Genomic DNA, 11,885 nt, shown 5'->3' with positions numbered 1-11,885 from the left:
TGGGTAATATTACCCACCCTGCCCCGCGGTGCGCCTGCGCGGTGGCGCGGTGGTGACGTCATGATGACAGCTCGTAGCGTTACAGAATGACTCTGGCTCAATGTTTTGGTTCCATTCGGGGCTGATTCAACCCGATTTTAGCACTTTTGCGGCCCACGGAGGACAGATCGGAGCGGGATGGAGGTGGATCAGGACCTGGAGGCGGATTTCATGCAGAAGTTCAGCGCCATGGGCACCACGGATAGGGAGGTTCTGGTCGCCGAGCTGCAGAAGCTCGTCAACTACCAACTCAACCCCTCCGCCTGTGCATTTTTCCTCGATATGAACAACTGGTACGTTTGTTTGGGGCACGAATCACACAAACAGGGGCAAGATGCTGTGACGTGTCACAAGAAAACATTTGCTGCCTTGTTCTTCTGACGATAGATAAGTTCAAGGGGTGTGATCGATATACTTATAGTCTATCTAATATGCAGTGCTAAAAACGTAGTTTGTTAGATGGCCATTTGGGAAGTGGGAGGGGGGCTTTAAATTAGGACGAAAACACATCATTCCAAAGAGGAAGGATTTAAACATATGCCAGCCACATGCTGCGAAAAGCCCACAAAAAAGGTCTCTCAATGGCATGTTGTGATTCTGTCATGTTTTTGGAAGCCGTTGCGTCATAAATTAATCGGTCACCAATGGGCCGTTCCAAAAAATAATTGTAGAGGGGGGGTTGAAGAGGTCGGATTTTCCAATTGCTTCAACCCTCCTTTGGATTTCATCCGAGAGCCTGACCCCCCCTTTGAATTTCATCCGAGTGCCTCGACCCCCCTCTAATTTCATCCGAGAGCTCCGACCCCCCCTTTATTTCATCCAAGTTCCAAATGCCTCTTATACCCCTTTTATTTCATCTGAATAACCTTACACCCTCATAATTTTCATCCTAGAACCTTGCCCTTACAGTACTGTAACTAAGATAGGAGTAGAAGTATCTAAATCCAGATTTTCTTGACTTTTTTGTAGAAAAACCCATATCCAGACCTATCTCGACCCCCCCGTTCAAACGAAATCCATATCCAAGATTTGCTTGACCCCCCCTCGGTAAAATCCGACCTCTTCAACCCACCCCCCACATTTATTTTTTGGAACGGCCCAATGGTAACAGGAGAGCAAAACACTCCAACTCATCAAAACTGAAACTGAAAAGGATCCCTAAAAAGGTGTGGTTGGCTGCATATTTCAGTCATTTTGTTATTGGTAAGCCTACTCCTCCAAATCAGTAGGCAGCTAAAAGGTAATCCGACTGTTTGCTTTGCGACTGTTCCCTAACATATGAGTGTCAATCCATTCTGACATCTTTTGTCAAGCCACGTAGTTCTTAGCTGGATCTCGGAAATTGCAACGCGCGGTCCAGTCAGTTCTTGGACGGGAGTCCCCCAACCAAGGACGACTGGATTGCTGTAGCCTCACGAAGCTTTCCACGAAATCGTCTTCCGGGAGGGACGTAAAACCGGGGTCCCATGCTCAAAGAGGCGCCTTGACCATGTTAATCAGCCTCATTACTCAACACATTCATTGGATACCTAGTGTCTGGATAAATACAACAGATATTGTGATTAAAAGTTTAGTGTAGATGAACTCTCTCCCAGCTACCTAACCATGTAACTGGTAGAGACTTAGACAATCAGCTACTTTAATGTGCTAAAGATTAAGTAATAACTGAGGAATGAATCCAAATTCTACTTATAAAAATGTTTTTGTTTGTTTGACCTCATAAAAAAAAATAGACACATTTAAAAAAAAAAATGATAATGTGAGGAATGAAACAGCTGTGAACACCTCCACGAAAAGCGACCTGCAGGGCAATTTGAACTTCTCATGAATAAACATAGGTTCAGACGGTGGCAGCAGACCCATCAGTGCCTGTGTTTACCTCTACAGGGCTTGAAGTAAACAGTGTCCCGTCATCCAGTGGCAAAGAGACTCGTAAAGTAATGGGAACGACCAAAATGAACAGACTCAAGTCATGTAGCAGCTCTCACTTAGTATTTTGTACCATGTATGTAAAAATTGTGTATATAGACTTGTAGACATATAAAATTCATAAGGACTTTAACTTGTAAATTGTATCTCTGTTAATGTTATATACTTTGTCTCACCCTGCCTCTTCCCTCATGACCTCTATGAAAAGTGACCTGCAGGCCAATTTGAGCTTTCATGAATAAACAAAGGTTCAAACAAACAAACTGAAATTTTGCTAAAAACAACCAAGGAGCTTTTATTAGAACGAGAGTACACAAATTACTTTCTCATATGTTCATAATGAACGGCTTGGAACAACTGGATGTGGGAGAATTTCCATACCGTATTGCCAATGCAAGTCTGAACTTGTCCAGCTAAACTGAATCTCCTCTAGTACTAGTCTGTATAGCTATTAGTTGTTATTAGTTGCCATACATTGTACCATGTGCGATTGTTGAGCAATAAATTCATTCATTCTAGTGGCAACATTTGGCAGAAAATCAGTATTCAACTTCAAGTAAATGTCATTCCATGATAATAGCAATAGCCTTTTTGTGCAAAAAAGCTAGTCTTGGACAATTCAATTTACTTCGGGGCAGCTGGAATTTCTTTTAGGGACAAATTGGGAAAAGTTGAGTTTGAAGTCTGTGTACATTAGTACTGCACACTTCCGTTGCGAGCCGTCAAGAAGGAAAATTATTGTTGTAGATTCTTGGGATGCAAAAATAATTGCTACGTGTACATTTGGGTCACATTTAAGAGAAAAAATTAAGGTTCATGGACCATACATATGTGACATCACAAGTATCCTATTACTAGTACACCATTTCTGCCTTACTTCAATATGTGACATTGCAATTGTTCGTTTGGCTGCACATGCAGCCGACAGTCCCCAATTAGCATTTTAATAAGTACAGCTGAAATAATAAACAATATACAATTAACAGCTAATTAACATCAAGACAATCAGACAAACACCACCAACAGTACTGCTTACATTACAAGTTTAATGGAGGCAAAAGTAACCAATAGTGAAACTGTGGAGAAAAATGACAGCCCATCTCGCTGAAGGCCAAAGTAAAATATGCTGAAGTTGATGATGATGATGACAAGTGAAACTAACCAACATCAACTGAAAGTGTAAATTGTAATCACTGCAGTGTTTGGTGCTCTATGTTTTGCTTTTGATCTTACTGTCTCCATGTTGCATTAATTTTGAATTCTAGACCCCCTGGAACGCTATTCCCTACATTTAGAGGGTTAAATTTTGCTCACAGAGGACATAATGGGCCAAAAAACTTACCGTCCCCAGCCATAAAATTCCGTCAAAGGACGGGTGCTGGCTACAACCCTGCCCTGTGATGTAAAATTAATGATCACTGTATGTACTTGTATGTTGTCTGTAGTCCAGGAAGATTAGTGTCGTGCCCCAGGGCACGTCACTAATGGATTTTCAAATAAAGTCTCTAGACACAGTAGACAACAGCCCACTGCATCTGTAACCTTGAAAAGGCGATGGGGCTTACTTTACCTCTTGCTACCTTTTAGGAACCTCCAGGCAGCGGTGGGTGCGTTCTATGACCTGGAGACGCCGCGGCAGCCACTGCCGAACATGTCGTTTGTGGCAGACATCACGATAGGGGAGGGGGAGTCCGTCCCACCAGACACACAGTTCGTCAAGACGTGGAGAATACAGAACTCAGGTAAGTTTGTGGCTGACGTAACGATAGGGGAGGGGGAGTCCGTCCCAGCAGACACACAGTTCGTCAAGACGTGGAGAATACAGAACTCAGGTAAGTTTGTGGCTGACGTAACGATAGGGGAGGGGGAGTCCGTCCCACCAGACACACAGTTCGTCAAGACGTGGAGAATACAGAACTCAGGTAAGTTTGTGGCCGACATCACGATAGGGGAGGGGGAGTCCGTCCCGCCAGACACACAGTTCGTCAAGACGTGGAGAATACAGAACTCAGGTACTTACAAATTATCTGTTTTTTACTGCTGTAGGCAGGGTTATCACCAGGGTCTTTTCATACCTTATAAGTTATGGGGCATCTTTGCACGGCAAAGCCACATGGGCATTGGAGTCTTGAAAGTGGGGGGTGCATCCTCTCCATGCAAACTTAAGATTTATAGCCATCAGAAACTTTATTTTGAGAACAAAATTTCATGAAATAGACCCAACAGTTTTGCCCTTCCAACAAAACAACAAAAGAGCCCCCTACACATACTGGTTGAAACACAGAGACTGCACTCAAATGATACTGTAGGGGATACAAATCACAACGCAATGGACCCCTATGCTCAACTGTGCTGGCGGAAACCCTGATACATGTCGATGTAAGCAGCTGCTGTGTTATGCCTTAGACTCATGTTTGAGAAATACAGCCTCATGAATACTCGATTACATCTGTGTATTTGATAGGCATCAAAAAGTAAGGTGGTGAGGTGAAAGACATTACTGGTTATACAAAAGAAAACTGCTTTAGGTAATCATGTTGAATCCTATCTCTTGTCATCTCCAGGAGAGGAACCCTGGCCTGCGGGCGCATGTCTGAGGTTCCTGGCCGGCGAGCGTCTCGGCCCCCACGACAGGGTCCTGGTGGACTCGCTCGACCCCAAGTGCATCACGGACGTGAGCGTGAACATGGTGAGCCCGTCCCACGCTGGGGTGTACCATGGGCAGTGGAGGATGTGCACACCCGCGAACCTGTACTTTGGAGGTGGGTTGTTTCTTAAGTTTTTTTTTTCTATTTTGCTTTTGGACAGACAAGGACAATGTGGCACCGCACTCAAGTATGTAACTTAATTTATACTAACAATACCACATACACAGTAGAGGCAGAAGGTAAAGGTAGGCTTTTCTTTTACCTTTCTGACCAAAGTCAGGTACCCATTTTTACACCTGGGTGATCGGCCAAGTAAGCTAGGACATGCGATTGTCCAATCAGCAGTCTTCCACTTGCCCGGGACAATTGGGCTAGTTGATCTGTTTAACTTAAACCTTAACCCTGTTGTTGGTTTGTCATTTTTTAGAGCTATGGAAACCAACTTTGTGTCAGGCAGTAAAGATGTTGATCAGTGACATTTACATGATGTGACATGTTGACATACAATTCATTATCCGGATGGATGAACACATAAAACATTATCTTACATGCCCAACCAAGCATGGTAAAGCCTTATGCTGTATACACGTATACTAGTAACTTAAGTTTTTAGGCTAGGTTGACATCAACAACCAAACAAGTTATATATTTTTTGCATTGAACATGTATTTTCTCGGGTGGTATATACAGTAGAAACCGCTTAATTGCACACACCATTTGCCAGTGCATTTCGTGCAGTTATCAGAATGGTGCAACAAAGCGGAGTTATAATATTAAGCTGGACTGCACCTCCACAGGATTTTGGGATTTCTTGCGATTATCTGTTGTACAATTAACTGTCTTCTACTGTATAACATAAATAAAGATTATCTTCTCTTCTGTTGGGTCTGTGTCTCCTTTGTTTCCCCTGAGTTTCAACTATTGAGCTGTGTTTTGGTGTTTGTTTCAGAAATCATCTGGGTGATCCTGACTGTGGAAGAAAATGGCCTCCTGGCTGTCACACAACAGATGTCCTCCATGGGGGCTGACCTGGCCATCTCTCCACCGCTCCAGGCTGCTGAAAACCCCTTTGGGAGACCCCCACCCGGCAGCCAATCAAACGACCCGTCACAAACTCTGTTTGGCAGTCCCCACCAATCGGGAGCCCTGTCTCAAAGCCCCTTTAACAGCCCCGTCAAGACTGGCCAATCGGAGTCTCTACCACATCAACAGCATTTCGGCAGTCCGGTTCAAAACCACCAATCGGAGGTGGCGTCACAGAATGCAGTAGTACCTAGCAGCCAATCACAGCAACCGTCACATTTAGCATTCGGCATTACAGCGGAGTTTCCGGGCGCGACAGTTAGGCTAGGGGAAAGGACTGTGAATGGTTTTAGTCCGACCAGTCAGGGCGCGGGGGAGAGTCACGAGTCTTTGGGGGTCCAGAATGGAGCAGCACAGACGTTCTGTTCGCCAGTACCAAGTCAGACTACAGGGATCGGTACTGTTCCTATATTTCAGGTAGGTTTTCATTTTAAGATTGTACTTACAAATGTACGTAATGCTCCATTCCATGGCAAAGACTTGAAGCAGTGAAAACCAGCTTTTTTTAAAGCTGAAGGGGCTTCCCAGTTGTCTGAATATCTGATAGATAGATGGATGCAATGGTTCATGTTTGGAAACTGTTGGTTATTGGTTATTTGGTCACGGGACTTTGTATGTACACACTTAGTGCCTTGGCTAAAAAGAAGGAATTTTGAATCAAAGTTTCAGAGTAGTTTGTTTGTTATTCGTTGTGGAGGAATTTAAGCGCAAGTTACAAACTGAGAAAACATTGTAAAGCTACCCTGGCACATGTGTACAAGGAACTGAGGAACTGAAAATAGAATTTGAACTTTTGATGACATATTGTGTGAAAAATTGATCTCTGATGGCCTTGTTTTTAATCTCCAAGCAGATCCACAGTGGTGTAATATACTATCAAACCCAATGGTGCCTGTCTGACTCCCTTTGGCCGGCTATACTCCTTGGCCAGCTTTGATACTGTCTTATGGCACCGTAGGATCTGCTTGGTGATTACTTGTTTTAACAGCATGATGACTTATTTCCCTTCTTCTTCACAGATTCAACCGACAAATTCCGTCAGGCAACAACTCTTCCCAGCAAACATGGCGGCCGCGACGGCGCAACCGTTACCGCTGGGCCACGACAGTAGCGTACATAATGAAGATGATGACGAAGACCTCTAGCGATGGGGTTCCGTCCAGTTGCATATGCCGCGTATTGCGTAAGGATATGTTTAGTGCATCCGTGAAAAATTAGATGTGATCATACATGGATGCCCGAAGTACTGTATTCAGTATTCTTGAATTTCTCTTTGGCTTTAGTACAAAAGAAACATTGTAAGAATTTTGAGTGAAAAAAAAGGTTAAAAAAAGATAATCAGAAATGAATTGCAAGGTAGAATCTACTTTTTAGACGTTGGTAGTCTGGTGTTATTGTCAAATTTGTGTAGTAGTAGTGATGCAACAAAACAACTGTATTATGATTATAGTTTGGATTATTTTCGTCCAAGATTATGTACAATTAATTGGTGGCAAAAAAATCAACTAAAAAAAATTTGATTTTCTTTTTGAAAAGCAGAGGAAGAAAAAAAAAAGAATTTTTATGGAGCTATGCGTGATACTGGGTATAATGCAACTGGACCAATAGAATGGCTGATGGCATGCATGGGTTTTAAATCTTTAACTAGCGTTTTGCATGATCGTGTGACTGAAGCTACCACCTGCATCAAATGTATAGGACTAATCTTTTCACAGCAATGCTTCCCACCCCTCCTTTTACAAGTAGACTCTCCCAAAGATGGAGATGGATGGACCATGCCATTATTCAGGAGGGGGTTGTAGGATATTTCTAACTTTGCTGATTGGTGTAGCGAGATGCTAACAACTGTAAATCTTATAATACTTGCTGTCATTTTCTTCAATTTCTTACATGAGAGCTGTTGCAAGTGAACTTTCAGTGATGGCTTGACCATCACATTATGCTATGTTCATAGTGAATTTGCTAACATACAGTATGTCAATGGTATACTGAAAGACTCCTTGCTTTGCTAGCGCAGTATTCTGAAAAGGTAAAAACAATAAGACATGAGATTGCCAAGTGAACACAGTGCTCTTTTTCTACTATACATACTGTAATGCTGATCTTTATGCACTGCTAGGTGTTGGGTGGTGTCTTATTGCTAGATTTTCTATTTCTACTTCAAGTGAATACTGAGTAAATGCACCATTGTCCTTGCTACTTTTGTAGATTATAATTAAAGAACCCACCAATGTTGCATTCCCCATTCAAAACATATGAAAACCAGCAAGGCAACTGAAATGCTTGCAAAGGTGAATCAAAACATGATTGGTAACATCTGAATTGACTCTATTGCCATTAGTTTGCTAAAAAGTATTCAGAAACATTATGTATGTCATCTAAATGCAGTCTGATCCTGTTCTAGCTCATGTGAACCTTATTCCTAATGCCTACCCAGCTCCCGTGCAATATCTTGTACTTCCAAATGTCTGCACATTGACACTCACCCTGGCCACAGCTTCTCCGAATTCCTTAATGTGAAAATGCAGATGCCAATATTTACCTTTGCTATCAATGAGGTAGATCAAAAACAATGAAAAGATGTGTTTTTTTTCATGCTTCAATAAACTGAAAATGTATGCTGTGATCGATAAACTGGCTGTATATGGCAGAAAGCTTGGCTGGAAGTGTACATGTTATCATGTACAAATTTAGGTACAAAAACTATGCCAGCGGTGTATCCTAAAACAATGCCTTCTTCAGTCACAGATTATGCACTGAAACTAACCAGGGACAGAGTATTGCGGAAACTGAAAAATTATAGATCAAATTTTGAACTTGAGCTGTAACAAAGCCTTATTCTTTCATTCATTTCTTTCTTCAATCCTGAAGAAGTATTTTCTTTTTGTTGTGATTTTCGTTTACTATTCCTTTTTATTCAATTGGTGTAAAAAGTAGCCAATGAGCAGTTGTACAAATGCTATATGACATGCCATAAGTTTAGCAAACACTTGGCTCAAGATTACCACCTTTTTTTTCTGGACTTTTCTCTTTGGGGAAAAAAAGGAAAATCCACTTTGTTTCATCCTTTATCAATGATATCTTGTGCTCTTAATATTTTACTGTTACTTTTCATATTTACATGATATGTGTACTGTCACTTATTTCTTGGTTGCTTTTGATTTTAATCATCCGCTGTGTTCATCATGTTTCGAGCTTTGTCCACCACCTTGGCGCTATGCTGGGTGTACCTCAGCTTGTGTAGCTTCAGATAGATTGATTTAATGAACTTGGACTTGTAGAAGTTTAACTCATTGCACAGAGAGTTAGTAAGTAAGAGCTCGGTGCAGCTGTGTATCTCAGAAGAAACAAAGAAGATATTTCATTCATAGCTGGTGTCTCTTGTGTAATTCCTGGGAAGTTTTTGTTGTTGCTATGTGTTGTTTTACATAACAAACGGTAAGCCTCCATAGCAGGCTCTCTCTGCCTTTTTTTAGGGGGCTTATATTACATATTTGCTGGCCGTTTCTTTTTGTACTGGGTCGCTTGTGCCTCCAAAACAAAAAAGTGCTAAAAGAACTGCCAACAAAAGTGTACCGGGGGTATTATGAGCACACACCCCAAAAAAGAAAGAAAGGCCCAGAGAGCCTGCTATGGTGGCAAAGAAACGGTATTGTAGGCTCAAGACACTCAAAAACACATTTTTGCTGTGTTTTGGCACTAACAAATAGGAATGTTGTGATGCAACAAATTTCCTGGCTGCTGTAAAAGAAAATTTCGTGTTGGATTTCAAGAAAAATGCTATTTTCGGACTAGCTGGGGCAACGATCGCAAGGAGAAAAATGTTATTTAGCGTTGTTTTCTCTGCGACGCAATTTAGCGTTGTTTTTTCTCTGCGACGCAGAGAAAAAACAACGCTAAATTACGTTTTTCTCCTTGCGATCGTTGCCCCAGCTATTTTCGGACATGAAATTTTCTCACATTAGAAACTTTTTTACAAAAAAAAACTAAGCGTCGCGTTTTAAAGAGCGAATAAAATCTTGCTAGTGACATTGCTAAAAAGAATTATCTGAACCACCAAGTTAGTGGCCCAAGGTCCCGCCGAGATTTGAACTCGGATCGCTGGATTCAAAGTCCAGAGTGCTAACCATTACACCACGGGACCGGTTGAGTAACTGGTGTTAACCAAGCAGAAGTGGTGTCTTCACAACGGGGTTGTCTTCACAGCAAACATAACAATGAATTATCATAAGCCTTTACACAGAGATCACAACGCATGTGTGGCGACAGGAATTCTAGGTAATATGTCAAAGGTAAAGTCCCGAAAAAGAAAACATTCATTGTTCCCATCTGTACAACAGTGTCCAGACGTTTTTGTTTTTTTTCTTTTTCGGGGCCTTTACCTTTGACATATTACCTAGCATTCCTGACGCCGACATACGCGTTTTGATTTCTGTGAAAGGGCGTATTGAAGCTCATCTGTGTTGGTAATAATCATAGTACTAAGTGCTAAACTTTCTTCCAACACAAAAGTACACATGGATCAAAATTGTAACAATCACTGTCGCCTTCGTCATGGTCAATACTGATGATCAGTCATTTCCGTAGTCTCCAAGCAGACCCATCGGTGCCTTAGAGATAATATCAAAGCTGGCAAAGAAGTATAGTCGGCCAAAGGGTGATAGCCGACCAAGGGAGTCAAACGGGCACCTGATGCCGCTATACTAAGTCCCTTGCCAGGTTTGATACTATTTCTAAGGCACCGAAGGGTCTGCTTGGAGACTATCATTTCCGAACGTAAACTCGCATGAGTTACAGACGCGTGATTTTGCGGATGCGTGACGTCAGCAATTGGTCAAACGTGCCAGAATATATATAACGCCCACCGTCTCACCGCCCACTAGCTCGGAATTCCAGGCCGTTTGGCCGTTTCACAAAAATAAAGAAGATTGAACTGCTAACTTCCAAACTATCATTTAGAAATGATAGAAAAGCAGGTCCCGCCGAGATTTGAACTCGGATCGCTGGATTCAAAGTCCAGAGTGCTAACCATTACATCACGGGACCGATGGTACGTCACTGTCACTCACCAAGCAGAAGAAGTGGTGTCTTGAAAATGGAGTTTTCACAGCAGAGGGGGTACATATAACAATAGATATGCATTACCATGGAAGCTCATCTATGCTAACCATTACACCACGGGACCGGTGGTACGTCACCACCGGCTGGCGCCGTCATCCGTACCTGAACTAGGGAGTTTCGTGCATTGAAAAGAGAGCGCAATCCTTGTTTATTTTTGGACGGGATTGACTATCTTGAACAAAGAGTGCAAAGGTATTGGAAAATAAATATATGAATTCGGAAATTCACAACAAACTGATATACACATGTATATGAATAGACATTTCAAAATAGGAAATTCTGCCGCCAGTTTTGAGGGGCTGAATCTAAGCCTGCAGGCTTCATATTTAGTAGAGCATATTTATTGTACGTTCGTGCCTCGAAGGGCTAGATGCAGCTCGTCTATCGTTTAACTCAACAAACACATACAGCAAAGTATAGACAACAATACACGATGTAAACGTATTGTTGTCTATACTTCTCTATATATCCATATCAGGTATATATGTTTAACTTAAACACAGCAGAATCAACTTTTCGCTTCTTTGTACCTGTGTGGATTTGGGAACGTATATTGTTTCGTACAGAATGTTTGCTATGTATATGATGTAGATCTAGATGTTTTAAGTAAGGACAAATTTGTTTGATGAAGTTAAAAAGTATAATTCTTTCCTTATGATACAGTTTACAATTGTCGAACACTAGTAACAACAACACAAACTTTTTGGGCACCGAGTCATGGTAGTGAATCATGTAATCCCATTGAAGCAAATTGTCTGACAATCAAGTCTCTGGTTATTGCAAAATAAAGGGCAAATGATTGATCAATAAAACGAGATTAAGATAACTGGCTATATACGGATCATAATGTATACATTGTACGTATACGTTAAGAAGAGAGGGAAGTTAGACAGATCAACAGAAAAATTCTGGTATATACATATACAATCAGATATAAAGTCTAATTTTGTTCCTCTGCTCCACGTGTCACCACCAGCTACTCGGCGCTTTTCTGTAGCCTGTACCAGGCTCCACAGGACGCTGGAATTCGAAATAATAGTAGAAATTGGCCAAATAAGACAGAAA

At 41.7% G+C, this 11,885-nt stretch overlaps 1 protein-coding gene and 2 non-coding genes across 4 annotated transcripts; 1 reads left to right on the top strand and 2 right to left on the bottom strand.

The window, feature by feature from the left end:
* Nucleotides 1–12: 12 nt before the first annotated feature.
* On the top strand, nucleotides 13–9,069 carry LOC118414637 (protein ILRUN-like). 2 transcript variants are annotated; one of them, XM_035818818.1, is made up of 6 exons: nucleotides 13–332; nucleotides 3,556–3,637; nucleotides 3,908–3,980; nucleotides 4,533–4,730; nucleotides 5,566–6,116; nucleotides 6,719–9,069. In XM_035818818.1, the coding sequence occupies exons 1-6, from the start codon at nucleotides 178–180 to the stop codon at nucleotides 6,842–6,844; spliced, it is 1,185 nt and encodes a 394-aa protein (XP_035674711.1). In that variant the 5' UTR covers nucleotides 13–177; the 3' UTR covers nucleotides 6,845–9,069. The 2 variants fall into 2 exon arrangements, with proteins under 2 accessions (XP_035674711.1, XP_035674710.1); XM_035818817.1 differs by lacking the exon at nucleotides 3,908–3,980 and having other exon boundaries at nucleotides 3,556–3,710.
* A 702-nt stretch (nucleotides 9,070–9,771) lies between these two features.
* Nucleotides 9,772–9,843, bottom strand: Trnaq-uug. The gene has a single exon. It is a non-coding gene; the product is annotated as a tRNA-Gln (tRNA).
* Nucleotides 9,844–10,673: 830 nt separating this feature from the next.
* Nucleotides 10,674–10,745, bottom strand: Trnaq-uug. The gene has a single exon. It is a non-coding gene; the product is annotated as a tRNA-Gln (tRNA).
* Between the last annotated feature and the right edge of the window lie 1,140 nt (nucleotides 10,746–11,885).

This window comes from Branchiostoma floridae, chromosome 4, assembly GCF_000003815.2.
Source record: "Branchiostoma floridae strain S238N-H82 chromosome 4, Bfl_VNyyK, whole genome shotgun sequence".
In the NCBI taxonomy this organism is placed as follows: Eukaryota; Metazoa; Chordata; class Leptocardii; order Amphioxiformes; family Branchiostomatidae; genus Branchiostoma; species Branchiostoma floridae.
The sequence above is the reverse complement of the archived record's forward strand: the minus strand, read 5'-3'. Positions and strand labels throughout refer to the sequence as shown.